The 24320-nt window shown below is 43.5% G+C and overlaps 1 protein-coding gene across 2 annotated transcripts in view; it reads left to right on the top strand.

Annotated features, from left to right (window-relative positions):
* LOC139550048 (collagen alpha-2(VI) chain-like) overlaps positions 1-24320 on the top strand; it is a 127598-nt gene that overhangs the window by 82303 nt on the left and 20975 nt on the right. For both annotated transcript variants that reach the window (XM_071360629.1, XM_071360630.1), the window contains exons 11-16: positions 188-250; positions 925-987; positions 2069-2122; positions 8096-8131; positions 17454-17516; positions 19051-19176. In XM_071360629.1, the coding sequence (XP_071216730.1) occupies positions 188-250; positions 925-987; positions 2069-2122; positions 8096-8131; positions 17454-17516; positions 19051-19176 (405 nt within the window). The remainder of the gene's footprint in view (positions 1-187; positions 251-924; positions 988-2068; positions 2123-8095; positions 8132-17453; positions 17517-19050; positions 19177-24320) is intronic.

The following is a 24320-nucleotide window of genomic DNA, read 5'->3' as shown; positions in this document are numbered from 1 at the left end:
CGTTCTGAGAAACCTGACTAGATCCAGGAGACAGGGTACGTTCTGAGAAACCTGACTAGATACAGGAGACAGGGTATGTTCTGAGAAACCTGACTAGATCCAGGGTATGACCTCACAGTGTGTGTATGTAATATATTTACGTGTCTGTGTGTGTGTGTGTGTGTGTGTGTGTGTGTGTCTCGGGCAGGGTCCTGATGGTCACCCAGGAGACGCGGGCGATGGTGGTCTTCCTGGAACGGATGGAGAGAAGGTACAGGAAATATAATCACAATACAAGCACCCCTATAATCACTATACAACCCCCCCTATAATCACTGTACAACCACCCCTATAATCACTATACAGCCCCCCCTATAATCACTATATAACCACCCCTATCATCACTATACAACCCCCCCTTTAATCACTATACAACCACCCCTATAATCACTATACAACCACCCCTATAATCACTATACAACCACCCCTATAATCACTATACAACCACCCCTTTAATCACTATACAACCACCCCTATAATCACTATACAACCACCCCTTTAATCACTAAACAACCACCCCTATAATCACTATACAACCACCCCTATAATCACTATACAACCACCCCTATAATCACTATACAACCACCCCTATAATCACTATACAACCACCCCTTTAATCACTATACAACCACCCCTATAATCACTATACAACCACCCCTATAATCACTATACAACCACCCCTATAATCACTATACAACCACCCCTATAATCACTATACAGCCCCCCCTATAATCACTATACAACCACCCCTATAATCACTATACAACCACCCCTTTAATCACTATACAACCACCCCTATAATCACTATACAACCACTTCTATAATCACCAAACCATCTCTATACAATCACCAAACAATCACTAATCACTGTGTTTCTGTGTCCAGGGAGATCCCGGTCGCTCAGGAAGAGCAGGCCCCCTCGGCCCGGTGGGAGTCTCTGGACCTAAGGTACACAGGAAGTCACTTCCTACATCTAACCCCTGACCCTCAGACTGCCTGACCTCTGTGCTCTTCTCTGGTCATTGTGTCAGGGACCCTGATAGAACAATTATAGGTCATTGTTTAATGGTTTAGGTCATGGGTTATGGATAATAGGTCAGGGTTATAGGTCATGGGTTATAGGTCATGGGTTATAGGTCATGGGTTAGAGGTCAGGGTTATAGGTCATGGGTTATAGGTCATGGGTTATAGGTCATGGGTTATAGGTCATGGGTTAGAGGTCAGGGTTAGAGGTCAGGGTTATAGGTCATGGGTTATAGGTCATGGGTTATAGGTCATGGGTTAGAGGTCAGGGTTATAGGTCAGGGTTATAGGTCATGGGTTATAGGTCATGGGTTATAGGTCATGGGTTAGAGGTCATGGGTTAGAGGTCAGGGTTATAGGTCATGGGTTAGAGGTCATGGGTTATAGGTCATGGGTTAGAGGTCAGGGTTATAGGTCATGGGTTATAGGTCATGGGTTATAGGTCATGGGTTAGAGGTCAGGGTTATAGGTCATGGGTTAGAGGTCAGGGTTATAGGTCATGGGTTAGAGGTCATGGGTTATAGGTCAGGGTTAGAGGTCATGGGTTATAGGTCATGGGTTATAGGTCATGGGTTATAGGTCATGGGTTATAGGTCATGGGTTAGAGGTCAGGGTTATAGGTCAGGGTTATAGGTCAGGGTTATAGGTCATGGGTTATAGGTCATGGGTTATAGGTCAGGGTTATAGATCAGGGTTATAGGTCATGGGTTATAGGTCATGGGTTATAGGTCAGGGTTATAGGTCAGGGTTATAGGTCATGGGTTATAGGTCATGGGTTATAGGTCAGGGTTATAGGTCATGGGTTAGAGGTCAGGGTTATAGGTCAGGGTTATAGGTCAGGGTTATAGGTCATGGGTTATAGGTCATGGGTTATAGGTCAGGGTTATAGATCAGGGTTATAGGTCATGGGTTATAGGTCATGGGTTATAGGTCAGGGTTATAGGTCAGGGTTATAGGTCATGGGTTAACGAGTGAATAACCCTGTTGTTGTCTTCCTTCTCCTCAGGGTGAGAGAGGGAGTGCTGGCACACCTGGCTTCCCAGGAAACAAAGGAACACCAGTAAGAATCTCTACACTACACTCTACCTGTCCAATATATATATAACTCTACCTGTCCCATATATATATAACTCTACCTGTCCTATGTATATATATAACTCTACCTGTCCAATATATATATAACTCTACCTGTCCCATATATATATAACTCTACCTGTCCTATATATATATATAACTCTACCTGTCCAATATATATATAACTCTACCTGTCCTATATATATATAACTCTACCTATCCTATATATATATAACTCTACCTGTCCCATATATATATATAACTCTACCTGTCCTATATATATATAACTCTACCTGTCCAATATATATATAACTCTACCTGTCCTATATATAAATAACTCTACCTGTCCCATATATATATAACTCTACCTGTCCTATATATATATATACCTCTACCTGTCCTATATATATATAACTCTATCTGTCCTATATATATATATAACTCTACCTGTCCTATATATATATATAAAACCCTACCTGTCCTATATATATATATAACTCTACCTGTCCCATATATATATAACTCTACCTGTCCTATATATATAACTCTACCTGTCCTATATATAACTCTACCTGTCCAATATATATAACTATACCTGTCCCATATATATATACCTCTACCTGTCCTATATATATATAACTCTACCTGTCCTATATATATATAACTCTACCTGTCCTATATATATATATAACTCTACCTGTCCTATATATAAATAACTCTACCTGTCCCATATATATATAACACTACCTGTCCTATATATATATATACCTCTACCTGTGCTATATATATATATAACTATACCTGTCCTATATATATATATATAACTCTACCTGTCCTATATATATATAACTCTACCTGTCCAATATATATATAACTCTACCTGTCCTATATATATAACTCTACCTGTCCTATATATATAACTCTACCTGTCCTATATATATATATATAACTATACCTGTCCTATATAACTCTACCTGTCCTATATATATGTATATACCTCTACCTGTCCTATATATATATAACTCTACCTGTCCTATATATATATAACTCTACCTGTCCTATATATATAACTCTACCTGTCCAATATATATATAACTATACCTGTCCCATATATATATACCTCTACCTGTCCTATATATATATATAACTCTACCTGTCCTATATATATATAACTCTACCTGTCCTATATATATATAACTATACCTGTCCTATATATATAACTCTACCTGTCCTATATATATATATAACTATACCTGTCCTATATATATACCTCTACCTGTCATATATATATATACCTCTACCTGTCCTATATATATATAACTCTACCTGTCCTATATATATATATAACTCTACCTGTCCTATATATATATAACTCTACCTGTCCTATATATATATAACTCTAACTGTCCAATATATATATAACTATACCTGTCCCATATATATATAACTCTACCTGTCCTATATATATATAACTCTACCTGTCCTATATATATATAACTCTACCTGTCCTATATATATAACTCTACCTGTCCTATATATATATATAACTCTACCTGTCCAATGTATATATAACTCTTTCTGTCCTATATATATATAACTCTACCTGTCCTATATGTATATAACTCTACCTGTCCTATATATATAAGTCTACCTGTCCTATATATATATAACTCTACCTGTCCAATATCTATATAACTCTACCTGTCCTATATATATATATAACTCTACCTGTCCTATATATACAGTGGGGCAAAAAAGTATTTAGTCAGCCACCAGTTGTGCAAGTTCTCCCACTTAAAAATATGAGAGAGGCCTGTAATTTTCATCATAGGTACACTTCAACTATGACAGACAAAATGAGAAAAAAAAATCCAGAAAATCACATTGTAGGATTTTTAATGAATTTATTTGCAAATTATGGTGGAAAATAAGTATTTGGTCAATAACAAAAGTTTCTCAATACTTTCAATACTTTGTTATATTGGCAATGACAGAGGTCAAACGTTTTCTGTAAGTCTTCACAAGGTTTTCACACACTGTTGCTGGCATTTTGGCCCATTCCTCCATGCAGATCTCCTCTAGAGCAGTGATGTTTTGGGGCTGTTGCTGGGCAACACAGACTTTCAACTCCCTCCAAAGATTTTCTATCGGGTTGAGATCTGGAGACTGGCTAGGCCACTCCAGGACCTTGAAATGCTTCTTACGAAGCCACTCCTTCGTTACCCGGGCGGTGTGTTTGGGATCACTGTCATGCTGAAAGACCCAGCCACGTTTCATCTTCAATGCCCTTGCTGATGGAAGGAGGTTTTCACTCAAAATCTCACGATACATGGCCCCATTCATTCTGTCCTTTACACGGATCAGTCGTCCTGGTCCCTTTGCAGAAAAACAGCCCCAAAGCATGATGTTTCCACCCCCATGCTTCACAGTAGGTATGGTGTTCTTTGGATGCAACTCAGCATTCTTTGTCCTCCAAACACGACGAGTTGAGTTTTTACCAAAAAGTTATATTTTGGTTTCATCTGACATTCTCCCAATCTTCTTCTGGATCATCCAAATGCTCTCTAGCAAACTTCAGACGGGCCTGGACATGTACTGGCTTAAGCAGGGGCACACGTCTGGCACTGCAGGATTTGAGTCCCTGGCGGCGTAGTGTGTTACTGATGGTAGGCTTTGTTACTTTGGTCCCAGCTCTCTGCAGGTCATTCACTAGGTCCCCCCGTGTGGTTCTGGGATTTTTGCTCACCGTTCTTGTGATCATGTTGACCCCACGGGGTGAGATCTTGCGTGGAGCCCCAGATCGAGGGAGATTATCAGTGGTCTTGTATGTCTTCCATTTCCTAATAATTGCTCCCACAGTTGATTTCTTCAAACCAAGCTGCTTACCTATTGCAGATTCAGTCTTCCCAGCCTGGTGCAGGTCTACAATTTTGTTTCTGGTGTCCTTTGACAGCTCTTTGGTCTTGGCCATAGTGGAGTTTGGAGTGTGACTGTTTGAGGTTGTGGACAGGTGTCTTTTATACTGATAACAAGTTCAAACAGGTGCCATTAATACAGGTAACGAGTGGAGGACAGAGGAGCCTCTTAAAGAAGAAGTTACAGGTCTGTGAGAGCCAGAAATCTTGCTTGTTTGTAGGTGACCAAATACTTATTTTCCACCATAATTTGCAAATAAATTCATTAAAACTCCTACAATGTGATTTTCTGGATTTTCTTTCCACATTTTGTCTGTCATGGTTGAAGTGTACCTATGATGAAAATTACAGGCCTCTCTCATCTTTTTAAGTGGGAGAACTTGCACAATTGGTGGCTGACTAAATACTTTTTTGCCCCACTGTATATAACTCTACCTGTCCTATATATATATATATATATATATATATATATATATATAACTCTACCTGTCCTATACATATATATAACTCTCGCTGTCCTATATATAAATAACTATACCTGTCCTATATATATATAACTACCTGTCCTATATATATATAACTCTACCTGTCCTATATATATATATCTCTACCTGTCCTATATATATATAACTCTACCTGTCCCATATATATATAACTCTACCTGTCCTATATATATATAACTCTACCTGTCCTATATATATATATATATATATATATATATACCTCTACCTGTCCTATATATATATAACTCTACCTGTCCTATATATATATAACTCTACCTGTCCCATATATATATAACTCTACCTGTCCAATATATATATAACTCTACCTGTCCAATATATATATATAACTCTACCTGTCCAATATATTTATAACTCTACCTGTCCTATATATATATAACTCTACCTGTCCTATATATATATAACTCTACCTGTCCAATATATATATATAACTCTACCTGTCCTATATATATATAACTCTACCTGTCCAATATATATATAACTCTATCTGTCCTATATATAAATAACTATACCTGTCCTATATACATATAACTCTACCTGTCCTATATATATATAACTCTACCTGTCCTATATATATATAACTCTACCTGTCCAATATATATATAACTCTACCTGTCCTATATATATATAACTCTACCTGTCCTATATATATATAACTCTACCTGTCCCATATACTGTATATATACAGTGCCAGTCAAAAGTTTGGACACCTGTCCTATATATATATAACTCAAGGGTTTTTCTTTATTTTTACTATTTTCTACATTGTGGAATAATAGTGAAGACATCAAAACTATGAAATTACACATATGGAATCATGTAGTAACCAAAAAACTGTTGAACAAATCAAAGTATATTTAACATTTTAGATTCTTCCAATAGCCACGCTTTGCCTTAATAACAGCTTTGCACTCTCTTGACATTCTTTAAACCAGCTTCACCTGAAATGCTTTTCCAACAGTCTTGAAGGAGTTCCCACATATGCTGAGCACTTGTTGGCTGCTTTACCTTCACTCTGTGGTCCAACTCCTCCTAAACCATCTCAATTGGGTTGAGGTCGGGTGATCGTGGAGGCCAGGTCATCTGATGCAGCACTCCATCACTCTCCTTCTTGGTCAAATAGACCTTACACAGCCTGGAGGTGTTTTGGGTAATTTTCCTGTTGAAAAACAAATGATAGTCCCACTAAGCGTAAACCAGATGAGATGGCGTATCGCTGCAGAATGCTGTGGTAGCCATGCTGGGTAAGTGTGCCTTGAATTCTAAATAAATCACTGACAGTGTCACCAGCAAAGCACCATCACACCTCCTCCTCCATGCTTCACGGTGGGAACCACACGTGTAGATCATCCGTTCACCTACTCTTCGTCTCACAAAGACACGGCGGTTGGAACCAAAAATCTAACATTTGGACTCATCAGACCAAAGGGCAGATTTCCACCGGTCTAATGTCCATTACTTGTATTTTTTGACCCAAGCAAGTCTCTTCTTATTGGTGTCCTTTAGTAGTCGTTTCTTTGCAGCAATTCGACCACGAAGGCTTGATTCACGCAGTCTCCTCTGAACAGTTTATGTTGAGATGTGTCTGTTACTTGAACTCTGTGAAGCATTTATTTAGGCTGCAATTTCTGAGGCTGGTAACTCTAATGAACCTCTGCAGCAGAGGTAACTCTGGGTCTTCCTTTCCTGTGGCGGTCCTCATGAGAGCCAGTTTCATCATAGCACTTGATGGTTTTTGCAACTGCACTTTCAAAGTTCTTGAAATGTTCCGTATTGACTGACCTTCATGTCTTAAAGTAATGATGGACTGTCATTTCTCTTTGCTTTTTGGAGCTGTTCTTGCCATAATATGGACTTGGTCTTTTACCAAATAGGGCTATCTTCTGTATACCACCCCTACCTTGTCACAACATAACTGATTGGCTCAAAAGCATTAAGAAGGAAAGAAATTCCACAAATGAACTTTTAACAAGGCACACCTGCTCATTCATATGCATTCCAGGTGACTACCTCTTGAAGCTGGTTGAGAGAATGTCAAGCGTGTGCAAAGCTGTCATCAAGGAAAAGGGTGGTTGCTTTGAAGAATCTAAAATATATTTTGATTTGTTTAACACTTCGGTTACTACATGATTCCATATGTGTTATTTAATAGTTTTGATGTCTTCAATATCCTTGAATGAATAGGTGTGTCCAAACCTTTGATTGTACATAGAATAAGGCTGTAATGTAACAAAATGTTGAAAAAGTCAAGGGGTCTGAAAACTTTCTGAATGCACTGTATATAATAATATATTTGTGTAACTTAAGTTTTCCCACTGAATAATACACTGTGGCTTACCTGTGTGTGTGTGTGTGTGTGTGTGTGTGTGTGTGTGTGTGTGTGTGTGTGTGTGTGTGTGTGTGTGTGTGTGTGTGTGTGTGTGTGTGTGTGTGTGTGTGTGTGTGTGTGTGTGTGTGTGTGTGTGTGTGTGTGTGTGTGTGTGTGTGTGTGTGTGTGTGTGTGTGTGTGTGTGTGTCTTCTAGGGAACCGCTGGAGGCCCGGGACTCAATGGAGAACTGGTGAGAACCTCTGAAGCGCTACATAATGAGATACATTGGAGATTAGCTCTGTGTCTGATGGTCTGAGAGGTCAATATATACAGGGGGTACCAGGTAGTAAGGAGACTATATACAGGGGTACCAGGTAGTAATGAGGCTATATACAGGGGGTACCAGGTAGTAAGGAGACTATATACAGGGGTACCAGGTAGTAATGAGGCTATATACAGGGGGTACCAGGTAGTAAGGAGACTATATACAGGGGTACCAGGTAGTAATGAGGCTATATACAGGGGTACCAGGTAGTAATGAGGCTATATACAGGGGTACCAGGTAGTAATGAGGCTATATACAGGGGGTACCAGGTAGTAATGAGGCTATATACAGGGGTACCAGGTAGTAATGATGCTATATACAGGGGTACCAGGTAGTAATGAGGCTATATACAGGGGTACCAGGTAGTAATGAGGCTATATACAGGGGGTACCAGGTAGTAAGGAGACTATATACAGGGGTACCAGGTAGTAATGAGGCTATATACAGGGGGTACCAGGTAGTAAGGAGACTATATACAGGGGTACCAGGTAGTAATGAGGCTATATACAGGGGTACCAGGTAGTAATGAGGCTATATACAGGGGTACCAGGTAGTAATGAGGCTATATACAGGGGGTACCAGGTAGTAATGAGGCTATATACAGGGGTACCAGGTAGTAATGATGCTATATACAGGGGTACCAGGTAGTAATGAGGCTATATACAGGGGTACCAGGTAGTAATGAGGCTATATACAGGGTTACCAGGTAGTAATGAGGCTATATACAGGGGGTACCAGGTAGTAATGAGGCTATATACAGGGGTACCAGGTAGTAATGATGCTATATACAGGGGTACCAGGTAGTAATGAGGCTATATACAGGGGTACCAGGTAGTAATGAGGCTATATACAGGGTTACCAGGTAGTAATGAGGCTATATACAGGGGTACCAGGTAGTAATGATGCTATATACAGGGGGTACCAGGTAGTAATGAGGCTATATACAGGGGGTACCAGGTAGTAAGGAGACTATATACAGGGGTACCAGGTAGTAATGAGGCTATATACAGGGGTACCAGGTAGTAATGAGGCTATATACAGGGGTACCAGGTAGTAATGAGGCTATATACAGGGGGTACCAGGTAGTAATGAGGCTATATACAGGGGTACCAGGTAGTAATGAGGCTATATACAGGGGTACCAGGTAGTAATGAGGCTATATACAGGGGGTACCAGGTAGTAATGAGGCTATATACAGGGGGTACCAGGTAGTAAGGAGACTATATACAGGGGTACCAGGTAGTAATGAGGCTATATACAGGGGGTACCAGGTAGTAAGGAGACTATATACAGGGGTACCAGGTAGTAATGAGGCTATATACAGGGGTACCAGGTAGTAATGAGGCTATATACAGGGGTACCAGGTAGTAATGAGGCTATATACAGGGGGTACCAGGTAGTAATGAGGCTATATACAGGGGTACCAGGTAGTAATGATGCTATATACAGGGGTACCAGGTAGTAATGAGGCTATATACAGGGGTACCAGGTAGTAATGAGGCTATATACAGGGGGTACCAGGTAGTAAGGAGACTATATACAGGGGTACCAGGTAGTAATGAGGCTATATACAGGGGGTACCAGGTAGTAAGGATACTATATACAGGGGTACCAGGTAGTAATGAGGCTATATACAGGGGTACCAGGTAGTAATGAGGCTATATACAGGGGTACCAGGTAGTAATGAGGCTATATACAGGGGGTACCAGGTAGTAATGAGGCTATATACAGGGGTACCAGGTAGTAATGATGCTATATACAGGGGTACCAGGTAGTAATGAGGCTATATACAGGGGTACCAGGTAGTAATGAGGCTATATACAGGGTTACCAGGTAGTAATGAGGCTATATACAGGGGTACCAGGTAGTAATGATGCTATATACAGGGGGTACCAGGTAGTAATGAGGCTATATACAGGGGGTACCAGGTAGTAAGGAGACTATATACAGGGGTACCAGGTAGTAATGAGGCTATATACAGGGGTACCAGGTAGTAATGAGGCTATATACAGGGGTACCAGGTAGTAATGAGGCTATATACAGGGGGTACCAGGTAGTAATGAGGCTATATACAGGGGTACCAGGTAGTAATGATGCTATATACAGGGGTACCAGGTAGTAATGAGGCTATATACAGGGGTACCAGGTAGTAATGAGGCTATATACAGGGGGTACCAGGTAGTAAGGAGACTATATACAGGGGTACCAGGTAGTAATGAGGCTATATACAGGGGGTACCAGGTAGTAAGGAGACTATATACAGGGGTACCAGGTAGTAATGAGGCTATATACAGGGGTACCAGGTAGTAATGAGGCTATATACAGGGGTACCAGGTAGTAATGAGGCTATATACAGGGGGTACCAGGTAGTAATGAGGCTATATACAGGGGTACCAGGTAGTAATGATGCTATATACAGGGGTACCAGGTAGTAATGAGGCTATATACAGGGGTACCAGGTAGTAATGAGGCTATATACAGGGTTACCAGGTAGTAATGAGGCTATATACAGGGGTACCAGGTAGTAATGATGCTATATACAGGGGGTACCAGGTAGTAATGAGGCTATATACAGGGGTACCAGGTAGTAATGATGCTATATACAGGGGTACCAGGTAGTAATGAGGCTATATACAGGGGTACCAGGTAGTAATGAGGCTATATACAGGGGTACCAGGTAGTAATGAGGCTATATACAGGGTTACCAGGTAGTAATGAGGCTATATACAGGGTTACCAGGTAGTAATGAGGCTATATACAGGGGTACCAGGTAGTAATGAGGCTATATACAGGGGTACCAGGTAGTAATGAGGCTATATACAGGGGTACCAGGTAGTAATGATGCTATATACAGGGTTACCAGGTAATAATGAGGCTATATACAGGGTTACCAGGTAGTAATGAGGCTATATACAGGGTTACCAGGTAGTAATGAGGCTATATACAGGGGTACCAGGTAGTAATGAGGCTATATACAGGGATACCAGGTAGTAATGAGGCTATATACAGGGGTACCAGGTAGTAATGAGGCTATATACAGGGGTACCAGTTAGTAATGAGGCTATATACAGGGGTACCAGGTAGTAATGAGGCTATATACAGGGGTACCAGGTAGTAATGAGGCTATATACAGGGGTTCCAGTTAGTAATGAGGCTATATACAGGGTTACCAGGTAGTAATGAGGCTATATACAGGGGTACCAGGTAGTAATGAGGCTATATACAGGGGTACCAGTTAGTAATGAGGCTATATACAGGGGGTACCAGGTAGTAATGATGCTATATACAGGGGTACCAGGTAGTAATGAGGCTATATACAGGGGGTACCAGGTAGTAATGAGACTATATACAGGGGTACCAGGTAGTAATGAGGCTATATACAGGGGGTACCAGGTAGTAATGAGGCTATATACAGGGGTACCAGGTAGTAATGAGGCTATATACAGGGGTACCAGGTAGTAATGAGGCTATATACAGGGGTACCAGGTAGTAATGAGGCTATATACAGGGGTACCAGGTAGTAATGAGGCTATATACAGGGGTACCAGGTAGTAATGAGGCTATATACAGGGGTACCAGGTAGTAATGAGGCTATATACAGGGGGTACCAGGTAGTAATGAGGCTATATACAGGGGTACCAGGTAGTAATGAGGCTATATACAGGGGTACCAGGTAGTAATGAGGCTATATACAGGGGTACCGGGTAGTAATGATGCTATATACAGGGGTACCAGGTAGTAATGAGGCTATATACAGGGGTACCGGGTAGTAATGATGCTATATACAGGGGTACCAGGTAGTAATGAGGCTATATACAGGGGTACCAGGTAGTAATGAGGCTATATACAGGGGTACCAGGTAGTAATGAGGCTATATACAGGGGTACCAGGTAGTAATGAGGCTATATACAGGGGTACCAGGTAGTAATGAGGCTATATACAGGGGGTACCAGGTAGTAATGAGGCTATATACAGGGGTACCAGGTAGTAATGAGGCTATATACAGGGGTACCAGGTAGTAATGAGGCTACATACATGGGTACCGGGTAGTAATGATGCTATATACAGGGGTACCAGGTAGTAATGAGGCTATATACAGGGGTACCGGGTAGTAATGATGCTATATACAGGGGTACCAGGTAGTAATGAGGCTATATACAGGGGTACCAGGTAGTAATGAGGCTATATACAGGGGTACCAGGTAGTAATGAGGCTATATACAGGGGGTACCAGGTAGTAATGAGGCTATATACAGGGGTACCAGGTAGTAATGAGGCTATATACAGGGGTACCAGGTAGTAATGAGACTATATACAGGGGGTACCAGGTAGTAATGAGGCTATATACAGGGGGTACCAGGTAGTAATGAGGCTATATACATGGGGTACCAGGTAGTAATGAGGCTATATACAGGGGGTACCAGGTAGTAATGAGGCTATATACAGGGGGTACCAGGTAGTAATGAGGCTATATACAGGGGGTACCAGGTAGTAATGAGGCTATATACAGGGGGTACCAGGTAGTAATGAGGCTATATACAGGGGGTACCAGGTAGTAATGAGGCTATATACAGGGGGTACCAGGTAGTAATGAGGCTATATACAGGGGGTACAAGGTAGTATTGAGGCTATATACAGGGGGTACCGGGTAGTAATGAGGCTCTATACAGGGGTACAAGGTAGTATTGAGGCTATATACAGGGGCTACCAGGTAGTAATGAGGCTATATACAGGGGGTATCAGGTAGTAATGATGCTATATACAGGGATACCAGGTAGTAATGATGCTATATACAGGGGTACCAGGTAGTAATGAGACTATATACAGGGGGTACCAGGTAGTAATGAGGCTATATACAGGGGGTACCAGGTAGTAATGAGGCTATATACAGGGGGTACCAGGTAGTAATGAGGCTATATACAGGGGGTACAAGGTAGTATTGAGGCTATATACAGGGGGTACCAGGTAGTAATGAGGCTCTATACAGGGGTACAAGGTAGTATTGAGGCTATATACAGGGGCTACCAGGTAGTAATGAGGCTATATACAGGGGGTATCAGGTAGTGATGATGCTATATACAGGGTTACCAGGTAGTAATAATGATATATACAGGGGTACCAGGTAGTAATGAGGCTATATACAGGGATACAAGGTAGTATTGCGGCTATATACAGGGGGTATCAGGTAGTAATGAGGCTATATACAGGGGGTACCAGGTATTAATGAGGCTATATACAGGGGTATCAGGAAGTAATGATGCTATATACAGAGGTACCAGGTAGTAATGATGCTATATACAGGGGTACCAGGTATTAATGAGGCTATATACAGGGGGTACCAGGTAGTAATGAGGCTATATACAGGGATACCAGGTTAGTAATGAGGCTATATACAGGGGGTACCAGGTATTAATGAGGCTATATACAGGGGGTACCAGGTAGTAATGAGGCTATATACAGGGGTACCAGGTAGTAATGATGCTATATACAGGGGTACCAGGTAGTAATGAGGCTATATACAGGGGGTACCAGGTATTAATGAGGCTATATACAGGGGTATCAGGTAGTAATGATGCTATATACAGGGAGTACCACGTAGTAATGAGGCTATATACAGGGGGTACCAGGTAGTAATGAGGCTATATACAGGGGGTACCAGGTAGTAATGAGGGTATATACAGGGGTTCCAGGTAGTAATGAGGTTATATACAGGGGGTACCAGGTAGTATTGAGGCTATATACAGGGGGTACCAGGTAGTAATGAGGGTATATACAGGGGTACCAGGTAGTAATGAGGTTATATACAGGGGGTACCAGGTAGTATTGAGGCTATATACAGGGGGTACCAGGTAGTAATGAGGGTATATACAGGGGTACCAGGTAGTAAGGAGACTATATACAGGGGGTACCAGGTAGTAAGGAGACTATATACAGGGGGTACCAGGTAGTAATGAGGGTATATACAGGGGGTACCAGGTAGTATTGAGGCTATATACAGGGATAACCAGGTACCAGGCAGACTATGTTTGGAATAATTATTTCTCACACAGAATAGAATTGGTCAACTTTTGTACTACTGGGGATAGTAGATTGACAGGCTAGTGCTTTTGCTGTTCGTTAGGCCTACTCATCTTGTTGGAATTATAATTATAATATTCAGCCCAAGGGCACAACGGCCACTGGCCACAAAAGACATCGATTTTTTAAGGGGCATTATGGCCACACAAAGGGGATGCAGCTGGGAAATTCAAGGCATTATCAAGTGCTTGTCCTTCGGAGCGCTCAGCACTCAGGGAGAAGGACACAACGGCCACTGGCCACAAAAGGCTTAGATTTGTTTAGGGTGCATTACGGCCACAACGGGGATGCCATTTTCGAGGCATTATCAAGTGCTTGTCAAATTGTGAATGAGAGACTGATGTAGTGTGTACAGCCTGCGCAATAAACAAAGCAGAGCTCATGCCTTTCATGCAACTTTTCTCTGATCATCATTAGAGTCGCATCATGCAGCCTTACAATGTAGTAAAAATCAACACTGTAACGGTTGTTCTATATACAGGGGTTTCGGATGAAAAGGAGGAGTAGTGAGGGAACCAAGGCGCAGCGGGTTGTGAACACATAATTTATTTAAAGACAAGACGAAAAAACACGAACTTCACTATAACTAACAAAACAACAAACAGAGTAGACAGACCTGGACGACGAACTTACATTAAACACGAAGAACGCACGAACAGGGAAAATAGACTACACAAAATGACGATGTACAAAACCAAACCGAACAGTCCCGTATGGTGCGACAAACACTGACACAGGAGACAACCACCCACAACGAACACAGTGAAACAACCTACCTAAATATGACTCTCAATTAGAGGAACGCAAAACACCGGCCTCTAATTAAGAGCCATACCAGGCAACCCTAAACCAACATAGAAACACACAACATAGAATGCCCACCCAAACTCACGTCCTGACCAACTAACACATACAACAAACTAACAGAAATAGGTCAGGAACGTGACAAACACATACAGTGAGGGAAAAAAGTATTTGATCCCCTGCTGATTTTGTACGTTTGCCCACTGACAAAGAAATGATCAGTCTATAATTTTAATGGTAGGTTTATTTGAACAGTGAGAGACAGAATAACAACAAAAATATCCAGAAAAACGCATGTCAAAAATGTTATAAATTGATTTGCATTTTAATGAGGGAAATAAGTATTTGACCCCCTCTCAATCAGAAAGATTTCTGGCTCCCAGGTGTCTTTCATACAGGTAACGAGCTGAGATTAGGAGCACACTCTTAAAGGGAGTGCTCCTAATCTCAGTTTCTTACCTGTATAAAAGACACCTATCCACAGAAGCAATCAATCAATCAGATTCCAATCTCTCCACCATGGTCAAGACCAAAGAGCTCTCCAAGGATGTCAGGGACAAGATTGTAGATCTACACAAGGCTGGAATGGGCTACAAGACCATTGCCAAGCAGTTTGGTGAGTAGGTGACAACAGTTGGTGCGATTATTCGCAATTGGAAGAAACACAAAAGAACTGTCAAACTCCCTTGGCCTGGGGCTCCATGTAAGATCTCACCTCGTGGAGTTGCAATGATCATGAGAATGGTGAGGAATCAGCCCAGAACTACACAGGAGGATCTTGTCAATGATCTCAAGGCAGCTGGGACCATAGTCACCAAGAAAACAATTGGTAACACACTACGCCGTGAAGGACTGAAATCCTGCAGCGCCCGCAAGGTCCCCCTGCTCAAGAAAGCACATATACATGCCCGTCTGAAGTTTGCCAATGAACATCTGAATGATTCAGAGGACAACTGGGTGAACGTGTTGTGGTCAGATGAGACCAAAATGGAGTTCTTTGGCATCAACTCAACTTGCCGTGTTTGGAGGAGGAGGAATGCTGCCTATGACCCCAAGAAACCATCCCCACCGTCAAACATGGAGGTGGAAACATTATGCTTTGGGGGTGTTTTTCTGCTAAGGGGACAGGACAACTTCACAGCATCAAAGGGACGATGGACGGGGCCATGTACCGTCAAATCTTGGGTGAAAACCTCCTTCCATTAGCCAGGGTATTGAAAATGGGTCGTGGATGGGTATTCCAGCATGACAATGACCCAAAACACACGGCCAAGGCAACAAAGGAGTGGCTCAAGAAAAAGCACATTAAGGTCCTGGAGTGGCCTAGCCAGTCTCCAGACCTTAATCCCATAGAAAATCTGTGGAGGGAGCTGAAGGTTCGAGTTGTCAAACGTCAGCCTCGAAACCTTAATGACTTGAAGAAGATCTGCAAAGAGGAGTGGGACAAAATCCCTCCTGAGATGTGTGCAAACCTGGTGGCCAACTACAAGAAACATCTGACCTCTGTGATTGCCAACAAGGGTTTTGCCACCAAGTACTAAGTCATGTTTTGCAGAGGGGTCAAATACTTATTTCCCTCATTAAAATGCAAATCAATTTATAACATTTTTGACATGCGTTTTTCTGGATTTTTTTGTTGATATTCTGTCTCTCACAGTTCAAATAAACCTACCATTAAAATTACAGACTGATCATTTCATTGTCAGTGGGCAAACGAACAAAATCAGCAGGGGATCAAATACTTTTTTCCCTCACTGTATATAGCCCAACGTTTGTAGAACAACTAAAGTTACATTAATAACTCTACATTAAGCATATAGGAGTACCTATTTCTTTGTTAACCGCTCAACACAGAATAGCACCTCAAATCGCTTGGAGAAAATATCCTTTCAATTTTATTCAGCTTTGTTCAATTCTATTCTTCATACTATGAAATAATATAAAATAATGCCATGGAATTCTAAGCAAATCTTGTCTGCTAAATGAACTAGTGTAGCCCACAGCCATATGCCATAGCCAGATCAGGACCTAACATAAGGATTGACTCAGAGGATGCTATTCTGTTCTTCTGAAATAGACTACATTTTCTTCATATCATGTTTCTTTAGACCTCTCTAAAATAAATCATGGATTTATTGTGATGCTGTATATTAAATTGATTTTTTTAAATGTAGATGTTCCAAAGCTCTGCATCAGTGGAGATGCTAAATGTGTTTATCTTAATTAACCGTCAATTACTGTGAGACCGACAGTTATTTGGGTACAGGGACTATGGTGGTCTGCTTGAAACATGTAGGTATTACAGACTGGTTGGGGTGTAGTCTAATGTGATGTTGTCTAAGGGCTGTTGTACTGTTGTGTTGTAGGGGAGAAGAGGAGACTTTGGGTCAAAGGGGACCCCGGGAACAGACGGAGTTAAAGGAGACAAGGTATGACACATTCACACATCCTACCTCCTGGTATTCTGTTATGAGGCTGTGTGTTTTAGAGGACACACACCCTACCTCCTGCTATTCTGTTATGAGGCTGTGTGTTTTAGAGGACACACACCCCACCTCCTGGTATTCTGTTATGAGGCTGTGTGTTTTAGAGGACACACACCCTACCTCCTGCTATTCTGTTATGAGGCTGTGTGTTTTAGAGGACACACACCCTACCTCCTGCTATTCTGTTATGAGGCTGTGTGTTTTAGAGGACACACACCCTACCTCCTGCTATTCTGTTATGAGGCTGTGTGATTTAGAGGACACACACCCTACCTCCTGCTATTCTGTAATGAGGCTGTGTGTTTTAGAGGACACACACCCTACCTCCTGCTATTCTGTTATGAGGCTGTGTGTTTTAGAGGACACACACCCCACCTCCTGGTATTCTGTTATGAGGCTGTGTGTTTTAGAGGACACACACCCTACCTCCTGCTATTCTGTTATGAGGCTGTGTGTTTTAGAGGACACACACCCTACCTCCTGCTATTCTGTTATGAGGCTGTGTGTTTTAGAGGACACACACCCTACCTCCTGCTATTCTGTTATGAGGCTGTGTGATTTAGAGGACACACACCCTACCTCCTGCTATTCTGTAATGAGGCTGTGTGTTTTAGAGGACACACAGCCTACCTCCTGCTATTCTGTTATGAGGCTGTGTGTTTTAGAGGACACACACCCTACCTCCTGCTATTCTGTTATGAGGCTGTGTGTTTTAGAGGACACACACCCTACCTCCTGCTATTCTGTTATGAGGCTGTGTGTTTTAGAGGACACACACCCTACCTCCTGCTATTCTGTTATGAGGCTGTGTGTTTTAGAGGACACACACCCTACCTCCTGCTATTCTGTTATGAGGCTGTGTGTTTCAGAGGACAGGTCCTACCTCCTGCTATTCTGTTATGAGGCTGTGTGTTTTAGAGGACACACACCCTACCTCCTGCTATTCTGTTATGAGGCTGTGTGTTTTAGAGGACACACACCCTACCTCCTGCTATTCTGTTATGAGGCTGTGTGTTTCAGAGGACACACACCCTACCTCCTGCTATTCTGTTATGAGGCTGTGTGTTTTAGAGGACACACACCCTACCTCCTGCTATTCTGTTATGAGGCTGTGTGTTTCAGAGGACAGGTCCTACCTCCTGGTATTCTGTTATGAGGCTGTGTGTTTCAGAGGACAGGTCCTACCTCCTGGTATTCTGTTATGAGGCTGTGTGTTTCAGAGGACAGGTCCTACCTCCTGGTATTCTGTTATGAGGCTGTGTGTTTCAGAGGACAGGTCCTACCTCCTGGTATTCTGTTATGAGGCTGTGTGTTTCAGAGGACAGGTCCTACCTCCTGGTATTCTGTTATGAGGCTGTGTGTTTCAGAGGACAGGTCCTACCTCCTGGTATTCTGTTATGAGGCTGTGTGTTTCAGAGGACAGGTCCTACCTCCTGGTATTCTGTTATGAGGCTGTGTGTGTGTTTGTGTGTTTCAGGGCGAGGCAGGACCTGAGGGGCTGAGAGGACTACCAGGTGAAGTAGGAAACAAAGGAACCAAGGGAGACAACGGACTCCCGGGGCCACGCGGGCCCCCCGGCTCTTCAGGAGCGGCAGGGAAGAACGTAGGTCACAGATCATAGCTTCACCAGTCCGATCACAACGTCTGTGTCGAGGGGGATTCTTAAGTTGTTGGGTTTCTGTGTGTGTGTGTGTGTGTGTGTGTGTGTGTGTGTGTGTGTGTGTGTGTGTGTGTGTGTGTGTGTGTGTGTGTGTGTGTGTGTGTGTGTGTGTGTGTGTGTGTGTGTGTGTGTGTGTGTGTGTGTGTGTGTGTGTGTGTGTGTGTGTACATGTTGGTTACATGGTCATGTTACTACGTTACGGTGATAAGGTGGCCATGTACAGTAACCATGGCGATAGCATTTTTTTATTTTTTTTATTTCACCTTTATTTAACCAGGTAGGCTAGTTGAGAACAAGTTCTCATTTGCAACTGCGACCTGGCCAAGATAAAGCATAGCAGTGTGAACAGACAACACAGAGTTACACATGGAGTAAACAATAAACAAGTCAATAACATGGTAGAAAAAAAGAGAATCTATATACAATATACAATGTGTGCAAAAGGCATGAGGTAGGCAATAAATCGAATAATTACAATTTAGCAGATTAACACTGGAGTGATAAATCATCAGATGATCATGTGCAAGAAGAGATACTGGTGTGCAAAAGAGCAGAAAAGTAAATAAATAAAAGCAGTATGGGGGGTGAGGTAGGTAAATTGGGTGGGTAGTTTACAGATGGACTATGTACAGCTGCAGCGATCGGTTAGCTGCTCGGATAGCAGATTTTTAAAGTTGTTGAGGGAGATAAAAGTCTCCAACTTCAGAGATTTTTGCAATTCGTTCCAGTCGCAGGCAGCAGAGAACTGGAAGGAAAGGCGTCCAAATGAGGTTTTGGCTTTAGGGATGGTCAGTGAGATACACCTGCTGGAGCGCGTGTTGCGGGTGGGTGTAGCCATCGTGACCAGTGAACTGAGATAAGGCGGCACTTTACCTAGCATAGCCTTGTAGATGACCTGGAGCCAGTGGGTCTGACGACGAACATGTAGCGAGGGCCAGCCGACTAGGGCATACAGGTCGCAGTGGTGGGTCGTATAAGGTGCTTTAGTAACAAAACGAATGGCACTGTGATAAACTGCATCCAGTTTGCTGAGTAGAGTATTGGAAGCTATTTTGTAGATGACATCGCCGAAGTCGAGGATCGGTAGGATAGTCAGTTTTACTAGGGTAAGTTTGGCGGCGTGAGTGAAGGAGGCTTTGTTGCGGAATAGAAAGCCGATTCTTGCTTTGATTTTGGATTGGAGATGTTTGATATGAGTCTGGAAGGAGAGTTTGCAGTCTAGCCAGACACCTAGGTACTTATAGATGTCCACATATTCTAGGTCGGAACCGTCCAGGGTGGTGATGCTAGTCGGGCGTGCGGGTGCAGGCAGCGAACGGTTGAAAAGCATGCATTTGGTTTTACTAGCGTTTAAGAGCAGTTGGAGGCCACGGAAGGAGTGTTGTATGGCATTGAAGCTCGTTTGGAGGTTAGATAGTACAGTGTCCAAGGAAGGGCCGGAAGTATATAGAATGGTGTCGTCTGCGTAGAGGTGGATCAGGGAATCGCCCGCAGCAAGAGCAACATCATTGATGTATACAGAGAAAAGAGTCGGCCCGAGAATTGAACCCTGTGGTACCCCCATAGAGACTGCCAGAGGACCGGACAACATGCCCTCCGATTTGACACACTGAACTCTGTCTGCAAAGTAGTTGGTGAACCAGGCAAGGCAGTCATTAGAAAAACCGAGGCTACTGAGTCTGCCGATAAGAATATGGTGATTGACAGAGTCGAAAGCCTTGGCCAGGTCGATGAAGACGGCTGCACAGTAATGTCTTTTATCGATGGCGGTTATGATATCGTTTAGTACCTTGAGCGTGGCTGAGGTGCACCCATGACCGGCTCGGAAACCGGATTGCACAGCGGAGAAGGTACGGTGGGATTCGAGATGGTCAGTGATCTGTTTGTTGACTTGGCTTTCGAAGACCTTAGATAGGCAGGGCAGGATGGATATAGGTCTGTAACAGTTTGGGTCCAGGGTGTCTCCCCCTTTGAAGAGGGGGATGACCGCGGCAGCTTTCCAATCCTTGGGGATCTCAGATGATACGAAGGAGAGGTTGAACAGGCTGGTGATAGGGGGTGCGACAATGGCGGCGGACAGTTTCAGAAATAGGGGGTCCAGATTGTCAAGCCCAGCTGATTTGTATGGGTCCAGGTTTTCCAGCTCTTTCAGAACATCTGCTATCTGGATTTGGGTAAAGGAGAAGCTGGGGAGGCTTGGGCGAGTAGCAGCGGAGGGGGCGGGGCTGTTGGCCAAGGTTGGAGTCGCCAGGAGGAAGGCATGGCCAGCCATTGAGAAATGCTTGTTGAAGTCTTCGATTATCACGGATTTATCGGTGGTGACCGTGTTACCTAGCCTCAGTGCAGTGGGCAGCTGGGAGGAGGTGCTCTTGTTCTCCATGGACTTTACAGTATCCCAGAACTTTTTGGAGTTAGAGCTACAGGATGCAAATTTCTGCTTGAAAAAGCTGGCCTTTGCTTTCCTGACTGACTGCGTGTATTGGTTCCTGACTTCCCTGAACAGTTGCATATCGCGGGGGCTCTTCGATGCTATTGCAGTTCGCCACAGGATGTTTTTGTGCTGGTCGAGGGCAGTCAGGTCTGGAGTGAACCAAGGGCTATATCTGTTCTTGGTTCTGCATTTTTTGAACGGAGCATGCTTGTCTAATATGGTGAGGAAGTAACATTTAAAGAATGACCAGGCATCCTCAACTGACGGGATGAGGTCAATATCCTTCCAGGGTACCCGGGCCAGGTCGATTAGAAAGGCCTGCTCGCAGAAGTGTTTTAGGGAGCGTTTGACAGTGATGAGGGGTGGTCGTTTGACCGCGGACCCGTGGCGGATACAGGCAACGAGGCAGTGATCACTGAGATCTTGATTGAAGACAGCAGAGGTGTATTTGGAGGGCAGGTTGGTCAGGATAATGTCTATTAGGGTGCCCATGTTTACGGATTTAGGGTTGTACCTGGTGGGTTCCTTGATGATTTGTGTGAGATTGATGCAAGCTTGGATTGTAGGACTGCCGGGGTGTTAAGCATATCCCAGTTTAGGTCACCTAACAGAACAAACTCTGAAGCTAGATGGGGAGCGATCAATTCACAGATGGTGTCCAGGGCACAGCTGGGAGCTGAGGGGGGTCGGTAGCAGGCGGCAACAGTGAGAGACTTATTTCTGGAGAGATTAATTTTTAAAATTAGAAGTTCGAACTGTTTGGGCATAGACCTGGAAAGTATGACAGAACTTTGCAGGCTATCTCTGCAGTAGATTGCAACTCCTCCCCCTTTGGCAGTTCTATCTTGACGGAAAGTGTTATAGTTGGGTATGGAAATCTCAGAATTTTTGGTGGCCTTCCTAAGCCAGTATTCGGACACGGCAAGGACATCAGGGTTGGCAGAGTGTGCTAAAGCGGTGAGTAAGGCAAACTTAGGGAGGAGGCTTCTGATGTTGACATGCATGAGGCCAAGGCTTTTTTGATCACAGAAGTCAACAAATGAGGGTGACTGGGGACATGCAGGGCCTGGGTTTACCTCCACATCACCCGAGGAACAGAGGAGTAGTAGGATGAGGGTGCGGCTAAAGGCTATCAAAACTGGTCGCCTAGAGCGTTGGGGACAAAGAATAAAAGGAGCAGATTTATGGGCGTGGTAGAATAGATTCTGGGCATAATGTGCAGACAGGGGTATGGTGGGGCGTGGGTACAGCGGAGGCAAGCCCAGGCACTGGGTGATGATAAGAGAGGTTGTATCTCTGGACATGCTGGTCTCAATGGGTGAGGTCACCGCATGTGTGGGGGGTGGGACAAAGGAGGTATCGGAGGTACGGAGAGTGGAACTACGGGGTCCATTGCAAACCAAAACAATGATAACTAGCCTGAACAACAGTATGCAAGGCATATTGATATTTGAGGGAGACATACAATAAGGCATAAAGTGATTTCAGGTCTTGATTGGGAGAGCTAGCTAAAACAACAGGTGAGATAACAGCAGCTAGTCAGTTAACACAGCAGCAGCAGGTAAAAATGGCGACGGCTAGGCAGAGAGGGTCGGATTAACTACACACAGATCCTGAGTTAAAGCACAGAGCCGACAGATAAAAAACAAATAAACGGAATGGAGTACCGTGAATTAATGGACAGTCAAGCAAGCATCAGCTATGTAGCCAAGTGATCATAGTGTCCAGGGGGCAGCCGTAGATGGAGCAGTGAGGCCTCCACTAAGCTAGCCCGCGGCGTAAGATTGTTCGATAGACCTGTTCAGATAGCAGCCGATATGCTCAAGACAGCTAACGATTAGCGGGCCGCAGTTAGTATATGGGCGTTCAGGTTACGTCGCGATGGAGGGGCCAGTTGAATAACTCCCTCGGGCAGATAACGTCGGTATCCCAGTCGTGAAGGCCCGGTGGGGCTCCGCATCGGCAGTAAAACGGGTCCGGATAGGTGATTGTAGCCCAGGAGTGGCTGATGGAACTCTTCAGCTGGCTAGCTCCGGGATAATTGGTGTTTGCTCCGGAATTGATGTTAGCCAATAGTCACTCGGATAGCAGCTAGTTAGCTGCAAGATCCAGGTGTAAATGTCCAGAGCTTGCGGTAAAAATCCGGGGATATGGAGAGAAAATAGGTCTGGTATGCTCTGGTCTGAGTCGCGTTGTACAAAACTGGCAATAGTTTTCCGAGCTAAAGGATAGCTGATAAGCGCTAGCTGTGGTTAGCTGAACTACTCACGTTAGCTTGTGAGCTGGCTAACTTCTGGCTAGATGAATAACTCCCTCGGGCAGATAACGTCGGTATCCCAGTCGTGAAGGCCCGGTGGGGCTCCGCATCGGCAGTAAAACGGGTCCGGATAGGTGATTGTAGCCCAGGAGTGGCTGATGGAACTCTTCAGCTGGCTAGCTCCGGGATAATTGGTGTTTGCTCCGGAATTGATGTTAGCCAATAGTCACTCGGATAGCAGCTAGTTAGCTGCAAGATCCAGGTGTAAATGTCCAGAGCTTGCGGTAAAAATCCGGGGATATGGAGAGAAAATAGGTCTGGTATGCTCTGGTCTGAGTCGCGTTGTACAAAACTGGCAATAGTTTTCCGAGCTAAAGGATAGCTGATAAGCGCTAGCTG

This window comes from Salvelinus alpinus, chromosome 23 (assembly GCF_045679555.1).
Source record: "Salvelinus alpinus chromosome 23, SLU_Salpinus.1, whole genome shotgun sequence".
Lineage (NCBI taxonomy): Eukaryota > Metazoa > Chordata > Actinopteri > Salmoniformes > Salmonidae > Salvelinus > Salvelinus alpinus.
The sequence above is the reverse complement of the archived record's forward strand: the minus strand, read 5'-3'. Positions and strand labels throughout refer to the sequence as shown.